At 62.6% G+C, this 16,187-nt stretch overlaps 4 protein-coding genes across 4 annotated transcripts; all 4 read left to right on the top strand.

Annotated features, from left to right (window-relative positions):
* Positions 1 to 143: 143 nt before the first annotated feature.
* Positions 144 to 983, top strand: LSCM1_05417 (uncharacterized protein; the record flags this gene model as incomplete). Its single annotated transcript, XM_067322881.1, has 1 exon — positions 144 to 983. One exon carries the CDS (start codon positions 144 to 146, stop codon positions 981 to 983), a length of 840 nt encoding a protein of 279 aa, XP_067178246.1.
* A 1,739-nt stretch (positions 984 to 2,722) lies between these two features.
* On the top strand, positions 2,723 to 6,718 carry LSCM1_05416 (uncharacterized protein; the record flags this gene model as incomplete). The annotated part of the gene is made up of 1 exon (XM_067322880.1): positions 2,723 to 6,718. One exon carries the CDS (start codon positions 2,723 to 2,725, stop codon positions 6,716 to 6,718), a length of 3,996 nt encoding a protein of 1,331 aa, XP_067178245.1.
* Positions 6,719 to 8,432: 1,714 nt separating this feature from the next.
* LSCM1_05415 (uncharacterized protein) lies at positions 8,433 to 10,139 on the top strand (the record flags this gene model as incomplete). Its single annotated transcript, XM_067322879.1, has 1 exon — positions 8,433 to 10,139. One exon carries the CDS (start codon positions 8,433 to 8,435, stop codon positions 10,137 to 10,139), a length of 1,707 nt encoding a protein of 568 aa, XP_067178244.1.
* Positions 10,140 to 11,550: 1,411 nt separating this feature from the next.
* On the top strand, positions 11,551 to 16,029 carry LSCM1_05414 (uncharacterized protein; the record flags this gene model as incomplete). Its single annotated transcript, XM_067322878.1, has 1 exon — positions 11,551 to 16,029. One exon carries the CDS (start codon positions 11,551 to 11,553, stop codon positions 16,027 to 16,029), a length of 4,479 nt encoding a protein of 1,492 aa, XP_067178243.1.
* Between the last annotated feature and the right edge of the window lie 158 nt (positions 16,030 to 16,187).

Genomic DNA, 16,187 nt, shown 5'->3' with positions numbered 1-16,187 from the left:
CCTCCTCCACTCCCCCCGCACGCGCCACTGACCCCCGACGCAGCCCTCTAGCGCCCCTCCTCCTCGTCCCGTGCCCAATTTCACTCGTCCCTAACAGCTAGCTCTTTACCGTCCCCCCCTCCCTCCCGTCCCTCTTGTGAAATATGTCCGCTGGTGGCGCTGAGTTCAAGGCCGAGCTGCGTGCTGGTAAGCCAAAGTTCGGTGTCTTCCTAAACTCTGCCAGTCCGTTGCTGGCCGGTCAGTTTAGCCATTCCGGGTACGACTGGCTGTTGATCGATGCGCAGCACTCGCCGATGGACTCGCTGACGATGGCGCACATGATCGCTGCCATCCGTACGGGCCGTGCCAAGGCGATGGTGCGCGTGGCGAGCACACAGGACCGAGCTGGCATCCAAAGCGCCCTGGACAGCGGCGCCGATGGCGTGCTGATCCCGTACGTGAACAATGCGGAGGAGCTGAGGGAGGCTGTGTCGTGCTGCTACTACCCGACTACTGGAACGCGCTCCGTGTATCAGCCGCAGCAGTGCATGAACGCGAAGGGCCTGCTGGGCTACGTGCCAGAATCAAACAAGAACGTGGTGGTCGCCTTCCAGGTGGAGACGGCGGAATGCATCGAGAACCTGGAGGAGATTATGACTGTGAAAGGTATCGACATCGCCTTCCTTGGCCAGAACGACCTCTGCATGTCCATGGGTCTGTACGACGGCCGCTACGAGTTCCCGCAGATGTACTTCTCGGCGGAGCTGCAGGCTGCCACGGAGAAGTTGATCGCAACGGCCAAAAAGAACGACGTCATCTTGGGCCTGTTTCTCTTTGGTACAGACCGCGTTGGTGAGTTCCTGGGGAAGGGCTTCACCTTCATCAGCATCGGCAGCGAGCTGCACCACGCCATGGTGCAGGCTGGCACCTGGGTGAAGGCGCTGAGGGGTATATCGGAAGAGAAGGGCAAGCCGTGGATAAACCAGCCCAGCGCCCTGGTGTGAGCGGAACATCAGCGGTCGCGGGTGGAGAGAAAGCGAGCGCGCGACCAAGCTGGCACCGAGACCCACACCACATCGTTGCTCCTTATGCAGTGTGGTGTGGTGAGTGTGTGTGGGGGTGAGCCGCGCTCTCCTTCCCCCCCGCGAGCATGTCTCCGCGAAACCTATTACTACGCTGATGTGCACGGGTGCCCGATCACCCGCACATACAGGGGCGCCCTGATCTCTCATCGCTCTTCATTCGGCCAGCCACGTACGCGCGCGCACACACGTAGGTGGGTGGGTGAGTGTGTGCGCGTGTGTTGATGTGTGCGTATTCGATGAGCTGCTCAGTGGGCTGCCATCTTAATGACGTAACTAGCGCCTCTTTTTCTTCGTCAAGCTCCCACCTCATGTGCCTCTGCGTGTGTGTATGTGAGTATGTGTGAGTATCGCGTTGATTTTTGAAGAAATGGGAAGAGACGGCCAGTGGCGAGGGTCTGCGGTTGCTTGCGTACATTCGCTGGCCGCGCTGCTGAGCTGTAATAAAAGTCGCGCATTTCTGTGTGACTTGTGTATCGCTGACGGGGCTCGTGGGTGCGTGTGCGCGCGCGAGCAAGCCAGCAAAAAAAAAAGAGGTGAAGCGGCACCAGGTGACAGTTTTATGCCAGCTGGGTGCACACCCGTGACAGGCAGAGGGGATACGCTGCTCGCTGCAGTGTCGTACCACAGCGTTGAAGACACATCTTCCAAAGGTCTCGCAGCAGCACCGAGGGAGCAGGTCGGGGTGTAGTGCATGCGCTGTCATGCGCATCTGCGCCACGCTCTGCAGGCGTGCCCGTCATGAGAAGAGGAAAGAAGATGTGGGGGAGGGGAGGGGAAGGTCACCGCTGTGGTGGCTCTACGGGGTCTGCACATGGGCGCTGCACCTCTGCGTCTGCCTACACACACCCCTCCACCCTTCCGGTTACCCTCATCTCTTTCGTGGTCGATGTCACACACGCGCATTCGAAGCTGTTGTCATCACCGACCCCTTGCCAACCTTCGTGCCTGTCTACTCTCCTCTCCATATATCCGCCCATCCTCCTCCCTTCGTGGCTGCGTTGCTCGCGTGCTGCTGCATCTCTTTCCCTCTCTTCACATGGATACGCGCGCAGGCACTGCAACAGGTGTATCGGTGGAGTCCGTTTACGCCCGTCGCACTGCACAAGCACGCACCCACCCACCGACACACACACACACGCAGTTCTCGCTCACGTTCACGTGCGCCTCAGAAAGCGTATGCCTTCACAAGAGTGTGGGGAGGGGTACAGCACAGCCGTTGAGAAGCGAAAGCTGCTGCTGCATCAGCAGTGGTCAGCAGTTTTTGTACGTCGGCCCCACAACGAATAAAGGGAGGCCGCGCTGCAGCGGAGCGTTGGCGCCGCCTCGTGTGTATCCGATTTTTTTGTGTTTTTCTTCGTCATCGCTTTTGATCTCTTCATAGACACCCGAAAACGAGGTAACGCAGCACACCACTATCCCCCCCCCGACGGAGCAGCGGACAGTCAGCAACATCCCCTGTTCCCGCCGCTACACAGAGACACACAAAAAAAAGAGGTGAGACACAGAAAAACTGGAGAGAGTCATCAGTGGCTGTCGTTGCCACGACGTCGCTGTGTGTGTGTGTGTGTGATCGTTTGACTAAGGAGCAGGACTAGAGCAGAAGAGAGAAGTGCGTACACGACAGCTTTGCGCACCGGCACAGAAGGTTGCTCACAACGATGCCGAGCACCGCCGGCTCGGTGTGGCACCCCCGCTCGGCAGAGCAGACGGCGCGGCTACTGCTCTCAAATGCCTTCCGACATGACACGTGGGAGTGCGCGGCGGCCCGAAGGCAGGCGCAGTTCTACGGCGGAGCTGTACAAACGCTGCGCCTCAGGTTCCGCGAGCTGAGTAAGCAATTCGTTGTGGCGAGCGATGTCGAGGCGGTGAATCTCGCCCTCTTCGACCTTGCACGCAAGATGTTTGTCGGCGCCACGTACCAGCTCGAGGCGCGTGATATTACGCGGCCACTGGTCGTGCGTGTTTCGCCGACGCAGCTCCTTGTGGTAGAGACGGTGGTGCAGGACATTCGTCCTTCGGCGCCGCTGGAAGAGTACCGGGTGACCAGCTGGGGCTACTGCCCTGTGGAGGAGATGAAGGGCGGCGCAATCTCAATCAAACTCCTTCCGGGCAGTGCGCATCTCCTGCTTGTGGAGAAGTCCTTATGGCCTGCGGTGAGTCTGCCGACAGCCCCGAGCGACGTGGCGCTGATCTGCGATGTGGGCGTGGACCAGGACCCGGCACTCACTCAGGTGATGGAGGAGCTCGTGCCGCCTGGCATCTTCGTCGCCGAGGACTTCACACGCGCCACGCCGAAGCCTGGCGCCTCCCTCTTTCGACTGCGTATCACGAACATGGAGCTCTCCGGCTCGACGAAGGAGTCGGCACTGAACCTGGCAGACCCCGATGCGGACTGGTCTGTCGCCGCAGTGGCCCACAACGGCTTTCAGCAGCTTGGCAAGGGCAGTGAAGTGCCACTGATCTTAGAGACATCGAGCGACGGCGACCGGCGAGGCTCGTCGCCGAACACCTCCACCACATCCACGCGACCTCCCCCTGTTGTGCCAACCGTCAACACGGTCGTCCTGCGCTCCGACATGCCCCTCGACATTGACCGGCTGCCGGTGCACTCCACCACATCTCTGGTGCTAGCGATACGCCGCCGTGCGCCAGGCTCACGTGCCTTTGCTGTGCTGGGCTTCTGCGTACTGCCGCTTTGCATGATGCCGATGCGGGACCGCGACATCCAAGTCGAGAACCTTCCAGCTTTGCGAGGCCCCTTTTCCTGCGAGGACGCGCGGCTGCTGATGGTGGACTCCACAAGTCCGTACGGACGGGTGCCGATCGCGTTGACCCTCACCGTCGAGTACCATGACACCGGCATTTCAGGCGGGGCGGCGTCCGAAGAGGCCGCCGCTGCTACCTCACCGACAGCACCGCAGCCAAAGCCAAAGCCAGAGGAAATTACAAAGGACGAGGCAAGCTCCTACTCACTGACATCCTCCGCCTCCTCCGTTGTCTCCGGGTCGAGGCCGACGCAAGTCCTTTCCACCGCCGACGTCCCTGACCGCGGCCCGGTGTCGGGCTCGCTCAGCTACACGAGCTCGCAGACCCCGACTGTGAGCGCTACAGCGGCCGACGGCGGCGACAGCGCGGGCATCTTCAAGCTGCTGTGCACCATCATGGAGGAGCTTCGCAAGGTACGCGAGTCACAGGACATGTTTCTCCGACAGAGAGACCGCAGCGACTTGTCTGCCATCAGTCCTGCCCTGCAGGAGCGCCTCAACAAAGGCCTGGCGGACGGTGGCGTCGACGTCGTCGATCTCGCGCCGCGGCCCATCGCCGTTTCTTGGAGGGCGCGCAAGCTGATGCAGGAGGGAGCGCAGCCTCTTCTCCATCCCCTTCACGGGACGCTGCTGGACGACGCGGCGCCGGCCGTTGGGCAGCTCGCGCTATCCCTTTATGGCTTTCGGGTGGAGGGCATCACTGTGGACAGCGCCCTGTACATACCGGCAGACATGTGTCTTCTCTTCTCGTTTGGGCCGTTGCCGTATCAGCGGGCGGGCCCCCTGCACTTGACCTCCGTGGAGAAGACGCCAACAAACGAGAGCTTCAAGGTGTACGACGATCGCCGCCTGGCCGGCTTCGTGTGGTGTGAGCCGACAGAGGCGCTGCAGAGCGTCACCATGCGCAAGTACAAATCGGCGAGCAACGCGATTATCTACATACACCTCTACGATGCGCTGACCATGTTCTACGTCGCCACGGCGAGCCTGCCGCTGGCCACCTTCCGCCGGCCGATCTCGGCCATGTGTGCAATGACGCCGATGGACGTGGTGCTGCAGCGGGACTTGAGCATGACGGAGCAGGTCGTTCCGCCAAAGGTGTTTCCAGTGATGCAGTATGCAGGGCAGCTGCACCTCACCGTCTTCTGCGTAGGCATCCCAGCCGCCGCTGGTGAGAAGAGTCTTACCGCTGCGCTCGCTACCGTGCGTATGCCGGAGCTGGCGCAGAGTCGCGTCATCACTGCGAAGAAGCTGCAGCACGCCGATCGGCTGGGCCCGACAGCAACGACCGCGCCTTCCTCCGCCATCACTGGCGCCACCTTGGTGAACGGCGGCACTTCGGCCTCGCCCGGCACGGCGGATCCGCCGGGTCGGGACGCAAACGGCGGCAGCGGCGCAGACAAAGCAGCGGCACTGCATTGGAAACGCGCGCAGCATTTCAAGGCCCAGCTGCGGGAGCATCAGCAATGCGTGGGGGCGGTGCCGCAGCTTCCAGGGGTGCCTGACGCACACGTGCAGGCGGCACAAGAGGCGGCGGAGTTGGAGTTCCGTCTGCGCCAGCTTGAGTACGAGCGTGCCGCTATCAAGTCACGGCGCATTGCTGAGGCGCTGCTGAGCCGCCTCACCGTCGAGCATGACGTGCTTGTCATCTCCTGGCGCCCTGAGGTGGTGCGGACGACCTTCGCGAATCCTTTTTCTTGCGCCATGGAGTTCTTTCTAGAGGTGGACTCGAGGGACACCGATGTGTGCACCGTAATGGGCGCACCCAACTTTGTGTTGGGGCCGCGCGAGAAGACGGAGCTGTCGCTGGTGATACGCCTGTCCATTGCAGGCGCTGCCGGCGGTAGCGTCGCGAGCCGCCCGCAGCAGGAGCAGCAGAACATCACGGCGCGTGTGTACTCGGAGAAGCGGGAGCTGGCCAGCTGCATCCGTGTGCGCGCCACCGTGCACCCGCCTCTGGTGGATCGGCGCTACGAAATTTTCGGCGCTCCTGGGACGGAGGTCGTCAAGCGTATCCTCTCCCGAGCGTTCTCGCCTGCCAATTTCCCCATCACATCCGACAGCGCCGCCCTTCTGAAGCGCATGCGTGAGCTCTGCGCCTTTGTTGCCACCTCAAGTGAGAAAACGTCCGTAAGCACAAACGCGGTGCTGGACCCCATCACGCAAACATACATCACCGCATGGGAGGAGGCAACCGTGACAACGGAGATACCCAGGGATGCAGATCGCCAGCGCATCGAGTACGTCACGCTCTTTTACGATGCAGCCATGAGCCGCGTATACGAGACGTGGGAAATATGCGTCTTTGCCTGTGATAGCTTCTTGACGCGGGACATATTTTGGGGTCAGACAACGGCGCTGGGCCTGCCAGCCGAGGGGACGAGCAACCTGTACTGCAGCGACACCACCGTTCTTGTGGAGCGGCGCGGGGCGTCGTACGTGCTGCGTTTGCACCCCCGCGACGTCGGCACGCAGAGACTGCTTCTCCACACCCTCCAGAACGACGCGCTGAAGAAGACGCTGCTGAGTGTGCAAACTGTGCACCCCACGCCGACGTACTCGCAGGTGATTGAGCTCTCTCTCGCTGATGTGCAGGCCCCGGTGCTGCGCCGCCTCACGTTTGTCCATCGCGGCGACCACGAGGAGTCGTTCCAGGTGAACCATAACTACAAGTTCAACCTCCGTGTGAGCCCATCGAAGTTCACGCTGGCTCCCAGCGACACACAGTTCATCAGCCTTCAGTTTGACCTCCTGACGCTGCCACCCGGTCAGCTGGAGGGGCGGTGGCCAATGTGGATCTTCATCAACAACGCTGAGGACAAGACGGTGGAGTCATACCACCTGCAGGTCGTGCTGCGTGCGCACCCAATCGTGCGCGTGGAAGCTTAGCCATGCGCAGTAGAGAGACATGTGGAGAGTGGGTCGCGGTGTGTCTCGGTGTGTGCCTCTCTGGGCCTACCCCTCCTCATCTTCTTTACGAGTCACCCGTGTTTCTGTTTGCATCCCCTGCCGCCGATAGAGAGAGCGCAGCTCCCTCCCTCTCGTCTCTTGCGTCATTCGAAGCCCCTCCCAATGAAGCGGACGCACCTCAGCCTGTGGTGTCGCGCAGGGGCGCAGTGCGACCCCTCCCCTCGCAACACATGCGCACACTTACGCACTTCCTCTATAAGGGAGCTGATACGCAGCCACGCAGACAGCCTTCCTTCGGGTATGGCTGCGGGGACGCGGGTGCCTCACGGCGGGACTGGGCTGACGCTGTTCCGCAGAGACACGCAGTGGTGATCGCGTTCACTTCAGCTCACGCGGAACCCTTTCGACGACTCCGTCATTAGGCGCTACCGGCCACTGCTGTTTCTTTTTTTTCCTGCTGCTTCAGCAGCATTCCGGTGATCTTTGAGTGCATCCGAAGTCGTAGCCTGCCTTGTATGGAGTCGGGTAGCCATCGACTGAGCGACGCCCAGGCGGTGTTGGCTGGGCTGTCTGTCTGACTTGAACGTTGCGCTACAGAGGCGCAGTGGGTGTCGTGCGCCGACCTGTTCGACGCAGCGCTCCTTTTTTCTGTGTACGTCTCCTGCGACGTGGTCACTCGTCTCCCCTTCACAGAGCGCACGATCGACCCCACCCCCACTCTGCCCGTCGGGCATGATTCTACCAGACACCGTCGCGCGGTGCAATACAGCTCGAGACGTACTCGTTACAACACGGCGCCGACAACTGCGTCGGCGCACCCCCCCTGCCCCCCAACCATACACACCAGCTCTGCATGCGGCCTCACGCCCGCTTCCACTATGCCGGTCGCGACGATGGAGCGTCTCTCAGGGTGGCGGCCCCAGGCTCCCGACCCCAGTAGGCAGTGTCGAGGGTCGGGTGGAGTAGGCTCGAGTAGCGCTGAAGCTTTGCCCACAGCATAAGCGGTGGATTTGTGCTCACTGTTCCAGGCCTCTCCAGCGCGTCACGCAAGCCCTGACCGCCAACATCAGCAGCGATACACCGCTTTCGCTTCGCCACGCCATAGATGCTTGACCCTGTGACCACCAGAAGCGGTCCGGTCTTGGCAAGAACAGGAGCTCCCCCACCTCCGCACTCCGAGTGGGAGGACGGAGCCCCCATCAGGAGTCTGCCACGATGGTAGTGGACAAGGGCGCGCATTCAGGAACTCTTTCGTGTTACACACACACACATACGCGCGCGCACGTGTCCGCAGAGTGGGCGCCAAAGGGAGAGGGGCGGGACCCTCCCCTCAGCGAAGCTCTTGTCCTTGCCCACTGCCTGAGCCCCCAACACCCTTCACGCACTCCCAGCGTCTGTTGGCCGTCAAGTCCGCCACACGTACGCTCCCGCCATCCGCATCCGCTCCACCTCCCCACCCATCCCCTCTCTTTCTCCGGCCTCTGCATACACCTCTCCCCCACCCCCTACACACGCTTGTGCGCAGACGTGCTGAGAGGCAGCGGTGCGGGGGAGCATATACCTCCTTCCCCCACCCCACCTCCTCGTGGTCTCCTACGCATTGTCACGGAGAAGCCGTGTCAGCATTGCCACCCCTTTTTCTATGCCCCCACCCCACCCCACCCCCTTCCCCTCGACACACGCACAGAGAGAAATGGACGCGGTGGTCAAGCTCAACCGCAAGCTTGGGGCGGGCAGCCGTGGCGTCGTGTACGAGGGCTTCGATCATGCAAGCGGGCACTTCGTTGCTATCAAGGAACTGACCTACGTGGAGCCCAGCGTCGCTGCTGAGGAGGACACGGAGCTGGCGTCCATTCTCAGCGAGCTCGCATGCATGCGCGAGGCAAAGCATCCCAACCTCGTCAAGTACTGCGGGGCACGCCGCAGCGCCATGGGTATTCAGATTGTCATGGAGTATGTAAGTGGTGGCTCGCTGGACTACGTATTGAAGCGCTGCGGCCCTGTGCGCGAGACCGTCGCCCGTGCCTACACCCGTGATGTCCTGGAGGCATTGCACTACCTGCACAGGACGATGCGCGTGTGCCACCGCGACGTGAAACCGGCGAATGTCCTCATCACCTCTGACGGGCGGTGTAAATTGGCGGACTTTGGGGTGGCAAAGCGCTTCGGGGCGCCATCACCACGGCACTCGGCGCATGCGGCGAGCTGCAGGCAGAGCACAGCAGAGGCGGAAGAGGACACCTCGCAGCGCCACGGCGATGACGGGCGTCAGGGATACCTGCAGACAGCAGTAGGCACGCCGTGGTACATGGCGCCGGAGGTCATCAACGGCGGCGTCGACGACGAGGACGAGGACACAGCACTCGACGACGCGAACGCATTAGCCAGCGGCGGCGAATTTGCAGGCAACGGCAGCTCTGGTGAAGGCTGGACAGGCAGTGGAGCGGTGCACACCACACCTCACTCCTCCACCTCACCACCGCCTCTGTACTCCACCTCTCACTACTACAACCCGTTGAAGAAGATTGTGAAGGAGGGTCGTCTCGGTGTGCGTTCGGTCGGCTACACCACGAGCGCAGACATCTGGAGCGTTGGCGTCACCGTGTACGAGATGGTCAGCGGTACAAAGCCTTTCGGCGCCGACCTCTCCAATCCGTCCGCGGTGCTCTTTCGAATCGCCAACTGCGCTGCATCCCCACCGCAGCTGCCGGCAGAGATGCACTTCTCCTCGGAGTTGCAAAACTTTCTGGACTTGTGCTTCGTGTACGACAAGGACCTCCGAGCTACGGCGTCAGAGCTCTTGGGACACCCATGGCTGCGGTCCCTTCACAAGGGTGATGGCAGTGTCAGCGCCAGTGCAGTGGAGCAGCAACCTCGCCGTCTCTCCCACGCCATAACTCTCTCGAAAGGTGACATGTGCGTGGACGAGGGCGTGCCAAAGAAGCGTCTCCAGCAGCCGACGGTCCGCCCTACCGTCTTCGACGGCGTCCCGCTCCTCGACACCATCGACCTTCCCGCCTACCCCGCATCAGCGGTAGCCTCGTCTTTGGCTGTGTCTTCAACGGAAGGTGGAGGCAGCGGAGAGGGAGCCCGTCGCGCTTCTGCCAGCCCGCCAGGGTGCGCACCGCAAAGTGCGCATCGCCTGTCATGTAGCAGCATGCATGCCAGCGGCAGCAGCGTTCCTCGGAGCTCGCCCTCGATCATGTCTCTGCCGCCGCTGTCCGTGTCGGCTGCGGAGCAGGCAGAGGCCTCTTCGCGGTATGCAACGGCACGGCAGCGTATCGGACGCACCCGCGCAGCCCACTCCGCGAACGCCACCGCTTCAGCGGCACCACCCGCCATGCAGTCTAGCAGCAGCGGCCTCTGGTCCACGAGCGGCGAGTTCGTGGATATTCTGTGACACCCTTAATGGGGTGCATCGGCGGCCGCGGGGGGGGGGCAGGCGCTCTTCCGTCCACAGTTGGGGCCGCAGCGTTGCGTGTGTGTGTGTGTGTGTGGCCTTTGAGCGTTCTGCCCCTCGCCCAGCGTACGCGTGCGGTCGAGATGTCTCTGTCTGTGGCACATCGCCACTCCGCCTCACCACCGCCTTCTTTGTCTTCTTTTGTTGAATTACTCACTCTTCTCTCCATGGACCGCTTCGCTGACTCGCTTCCTCTGCCCCTGTCGACACGATTTATGTGTGTGTGTGTGTGTGGCCACCCCTTCTCCCTTAGCACGCACTTCCGCCGGTGTGACGGGGGTGGGGGGTGAAGGTGGGGGCACAAACGAACCAGCGGTTTGCCCCCTCTGGCACGCCTGCGTGCGTACGCAACCCCTTTGCACTCCTCGGCGGTGCACGCATGCGCGTCCACGTCAACAGGTTGTGGAGGGGGGAGAGGGGCGATGCACCTTCTCTCTCCCCGGTCCTGCCGCTCGCCTTCCGGCTCCCACGCGCACCTCCTCTACACGCGTGCGCCGCCACCTACACGTTAGCCGCGCGCATGAATAGAGCGCTTCAATGAAACTGTTGCCACGGCAAACGCCATCGCAGTGCCTCCTCCCCTCCTGCTCATCGCTGCCCCCCACCACCACCACCACCCTTGCGTAGCGCGCACCCCCTCTTCTTCCTCTTTCCCTCTGTCTAATTGCGCGTACGCTTCTCTGCGCTGGCGGAGTGGTGCCGCTGCGCCACAACCCCGTGGAGCAGAGGAGCCATCAGCGTCCCACCTCACACAAGTGCATTTAGTGGTACTGACGCGTAGGGCAGAACCGCACTTGAGCGTGTGCGGCTCTCTATCCCCCTCTCGCTCTTGCGCTGATTAGTCGGTGCTTACACATACAACTGTGTATGTGTGTGCTGGGCTTTGCGCGCACGCCCCTGGACTTGCTTTCACGTTCCCCTCCTGGTGCCAGCGCACGCACACGCGCAGACACCCGTACAGGCGAACTCACCGAACCTCCCTTAGACAAGAAGCAGGCGGCACTAGAGGTCACCATTGCTGGCTCAAGGCGGACGCAAGGTGACAAGAGAGCCAAGGGCACACGCGCACACGCACACGCGCCAGCCCATCCTCCCTCCCCACCCACCCCCACGCTTTGAGCATCATAGAGCCGGTCGGCTGCATCGGCATAGGCGAAGTTTACCTGCCCACGCTCACATTTTCACCGCCGGGTCTCCTTTTCGTTTGTGTGTGTCCATCGCATGACCCCTCCCCCGCACACGTTCCCCCCCTCCCCTTCCCCGCCACACACACCCACGTGCCTTGACATCGCCCTCCCCCTCACTTGATCGCCTACATCTCATCCGTCTGAGCGAGCGGAGCATCGAGGCAATGCTTAGACTCTCTGTGAGATCACTGCAGTGGCAATCGTCAAGCCGAGTGGGCGGCTGGGCGACGACCACGGCAGCAGCGGCGAGGGCGGATGCAGCCGCCCCCACCGCCCTCAGCAATAGCCAAGACACCAGCACCGCCATTTCTCCTGCAAGAAAGGATAAGACGGAGTTCATGCGGCGTGCGTCCGCTATGAAGAAGCGGTGGCGCGGTAAGAGTCAATACGCGTTTGCACGCGCGGAGGCGCAGCGCTTCCTCGACTCGGAGGTCCCGAAAAGCGGCCTCGGCGCCTGGATGGACGAGGGCGGCAACGCCATCGCACTTGCGCAGCTGCTGAGCTTCTTCGAAATTCAGCCGGAGGCGTCGTTGGCGTCGCTTATTTTGAATAGGCTCATTCGGACAGTGGAGGACGAGTCTGCGCCACTGATGAGTCGACTGAGCGCCGCTCTCGGCCTCATCTGCAGCCGCCCCGAGGAGAACTACGAGCGAGTGTTCCACGTGGTCACGCAGGCAGTGCAGCAGCTTCATCAACCCACACTGGATAAGAACAGGAATAGCAGCGGCCCCGGGGGCGGTGGTGCCAGTGGAGCGAACAATGGCACTCTGCCCTTCTCACCCGAGAAGACGTTGCCGCTTGAGGCGGCGGGTGTTTGCGCTAAGGTGCTGCAGCGGTGTGGAAAGAGGACGCCGCCAATACTGAATGAGCAGCTATCCACGGTCGCCGTGGCGGTGCTGCAGACGACGTCGCTGACCGCACTCCCGTACCTGCAAGCGACTCTCCTGCGCCTGTACGCGTGGATGGTGCGAGCAGAGCGATCGGAAGCCAATCAGCTGCTTTACATTTTGGTTGAGCAAACAGGCGAGTTCTCGCGGCATGACTTTGGGACGCTGATGGTGTCATGCACGCGGCATCATCAGCTCATGCATCTTCCCGTAGAGCTCATCCAGCGTCTGGCCCGAGTTGCGTTTCAGTACCGCAATTCGTTCAACGGGCGGGACGGTGCGTCGATACTTGGCTCTCTTGCCAAGATGCTCGTCTCTCTCACCGTGGGTGCGAATGGTGTGTCCACTGCCGACGTCGTCTGTGTTCAGGATTACTTCAACGCGCTGCTGGAAGAGATGCAGCAGCGCATCCTGCGTCTGTTCGACGTCAATGACAAGTTGTTCTGGAGCCACTCCGAAGACGTGTCGCTCTGCGCGTTCGCGTACGAGCTTGGCGGGCATTTACGCTACCACCATGTGTTCCAGGCGTACGCGGCGTATGTGGGCCACTCCGTGCAGACCTTTGAGCCGCCGCAGCTGGCCCTCGCTACAGGTATCTTGCGCCGGGCGCAGCTGCTGACCCCGCACCTGGCCGCACGACTGTCCGAGCGCATTGAGGTGGTCTTGGGTGAGTTGCGCTTAGCGGAGCTCTCGCACATCTGTGCCACGTTCTCCGTGCTGCCGTTACCGCGGCCGGGCTGGTGGAACGAAGCGAAGGCTGTTGCGGTGCGCCTTCTCCAGCCGGATGTCAGCGGTGCCGTTTCTTTGAACCTCGCCATCGCGTTTCCTGAGCAGCCTGACTTCGTCGAAACAATCGACTACGCGCAGATTACCAGCAAGCAGCTCGTAGACCTTCTTCCCATCACGCTAGAGTCAGCCCAGTTTGGGGAGGCGGTGGTGACGACAATGTGCCAGCGACTAGCCTCCCAGGGTGAACGCTTCACGCCGGATGACCTTCGACTGCTGCTGGCATGTGGGGCGCGTCCGCAGCTGGTGCGCGCGGCACAGGAGCACCTACGCCAGGCCTTTGCCCAACCCGTGTGGAGAACGGACACCCTCTACTCCCTGCCGCTCGTGATCGACACGAATCACCCGGAAAGAAACGTGCAGCATTTCAGCGTGGCGAAGGCACTAGCGGCAGCCAAGGCGGCGTCTGTGGGCCCTGCGCAGTTCGTGTCACTAGCGGAGCTTCTCCTCAGCTCTTTCGGCGACACTGATCAGGGGGTGCGTGAGTATGTCCAGGCCGGTGGTGATGACTTGCTGAGGGAAACAGGTGTGTCCGGTGACACCGTCGTGCGTTACCTCTCCGTTGTGCGCCGCTTCCCTGGCATGGTGCCGCCCGCCCAGTGGCTGCATAACTACGCCGAAATGTTGGAGGCCCAGAACCAGGTCATGGCTCCCGACAGCCTCGAGGATGTCCTCCTCTCCTTCCGCACCCTCTTCGAGGATGTGGCCAAGACACCGGCACTACAGATGGTGCTGTCGTCCCTCGTGCAGCGCTCCTACGAGGAACTGACGGTTACGGAGCAGACAGCGCGCATTACGGTGCTTGTGGTGTACCTGCAGAATGGCATGACGCTGCCGCTGCTCACCGCGAGCAGCCCGACGTTGCAGCGAGTGGTAGGCAAAGAGGCGACCTATGCGCCGGAAGTTCGTCGAGCATTAGCGATGATGCCGACCCCAAAAACACTCCCCGTGGAAGAGCGCCGCGGGCGATTTGTGCTGAAGCATTTGGAGTCGCCCCGCCGCAGTGGCGAAGCGGCGGCGCCGCTGCTCGACCTGAACCTCGGCGACCCCTTTATGGATTCCTTATCGAGCCCAGTGCCTGCAGCACCTACAAAGACAGGGCCCTCGGCAGTCGCGGAGGCAGCCGCTGCCTTGCCGAGTGCCTCCCCCACCGAGACGGCGGCGGCGGCGGCCACCCCTAAACCGGAAACAGCCACCGCCGTCCCCCCACCACTGCCGCCGCAGCAGCAGCAGCAGCCCAAGGAGGAGAAGCCCATGTCGTACTACGCGAAGTTCTTCAGCTCCTCCGTAGGGCAGATCTTCGCCGGCCGCGGCGACCGCGCCCACGAGGGGAAGAAGAAAGAGGAGACGGTCAGTGACTCCTCAGCGCCGCCGAAAGAGGAGGAGAAGCCACCGCAGCAGCCGGAGGCACCGCCGAAGCCCCGTCGTACGCGCCTGCACCTCACAGCCCACGCCTCCACGACGGCAGCGGCGGCAGCAACAGGGCCGGCCGCGGAAAGCGCGGCGCCCCAGCCGCAGTCAACGCAACAGCAGCTGTTCATACCATCTGCGACCCCTGCTGCCGTCCCTGTCACCACTTTTACGACAGCGTGGGGCAGCAGGGCAGCGCCACTGGCAGGCACTGGATGGGGCTTCGCGGCAGCAGCGGCATCGACCACCCCAGAGAAGCAACACAGCAGCGCCTTTAGCTCCCTCTTCGGCGCACCATCTATCTCGTCTCCAGCGGCATCTTCACCGACGGCAGCGGCAGCGGCGACGGTGACTCCTAGAGCGGAAGCGGCAGCTGCTGCGGCCCCCGCGCTCAGCCGCCCAGCGCGCATGGCCGGTATGGGTGGCAACAACATCTTCTTCAATCCGAGAAATCCCTCAGCCTCGCTGGGGCGACCAGCCATGTCACGTAAGGCAGTCATCACGCGCCCAGGCCTGCACAATTCTGCGGCGACGACGACCGGAGCTGCGGTAGGCCAGGCACGACCTGCAGCCACTGACTCGGAGACCACGTTCAAGGCAGCTATGAGAGAGGGAGCGGGGCGCATCGCCGCGGGCGCGTCCAGCGCTGCTGGGGCGCCGCCCCTTGCTAACGCCCCTGGTGGGCCGGAGGCGGTTCTGGACGCTGCTGGCGCCTCCGCTGCGGCGAAGAATCTATGCCAGAGCGGGAGCGGAATGGCAAACTTTGCGAACATGGCCAGCGCAGCGAAAATTTCTGGGTACAGCAAGGGCAGCGGGCACACCGGGGGGGCGGTGGCTACAACCAGCGAGTCCCAAACGGCGCCTTTTGCCGCGGGCGGGCAGGAAAGAAGGCCGGCGCTGGACTGGATGGATGCGGCGCGGCGTGTGGGGCGTGTGACGCGGCTGCCACGCATCAAGACAAAGACGCGCACGCAGCACAGCCTCTCCGCCTGGCTCAACACACCATCCGCACGATTGGACACTGCAGGCCAGGGGGATGTTGAGGCGGCGGAGGAGCAGCCGGCGGCGGCAGGGTCGGCGGCAGCAGGGCGCGGGCGGCAAGCGACAGTCGCGGAGGTGTTGAAGGGGCGCCGATCGAGGAAGGATCCCCTCAAGAGCACCACCGAGGCGGCAGCGGATGACGAGGTCGGAGGCTCTCACGCGAAACGCGCGGGCGGCGGTCGTGCGCGGGGGCGGGGCGGAAAGCCCACAAAAGCCGCAGGCCACGCCCACCATCACGGCAAGGCGGCCACCACAGCAGCCCAAGCGAAGAAGAGGAGTGGCAAAGCTAATGTAGCGGGAGCCGCACAGACGTCGTCAATGAAGAAGGGCCCAGCAGCCAAGTCGGTCAAGGCATCGGTATCATCGAAGAGCAGTGGTGGTGTCAGCAACGGCGGGCGAGCCAAGCGTACCGGCTCAGCGACGTTGGCGGTGAAGCCGGCGAAGAAGATGATCAAGGAAGCCGCCAAGAAGATCACTGCGGCGGCTGCCAAGAAGGTGGTGAAGGGAAAGAGGAAGTAGTGTCGTCGCCTCGCGTGTGTCGCACCCCGCTGTCGTCATCTCTCTTCTCGCTTCACCTCGATCGCTGCCCAGCCTTCCCCCCTCCCTCCCTCATCGTGAGTAACGAGTGTGTCTCGTCCGTCCCGCCACCGTTACCCATCCACGCCCCCCATCCCCCA

Source organism: Leishmania martiniquensis, chromosome 25, assembly GCF_017916325.1.
Source record: "Leishmania martiniquensis isolate LSCM1 chromosome 25, whole genome shotgun sequence".
Lineage (NCBI taxonomy): Eukaryota > Euglenozoa > Kinetoplastea > Trypanosomatida > Trypanosomatidae > Leishmania > Leishmania martiniquensis.
The sequence above is the reverse complement of the archived record's forward strand: the minus strand, read 5'-3'. Positions and strand labels throughout refer to the sequence as shown.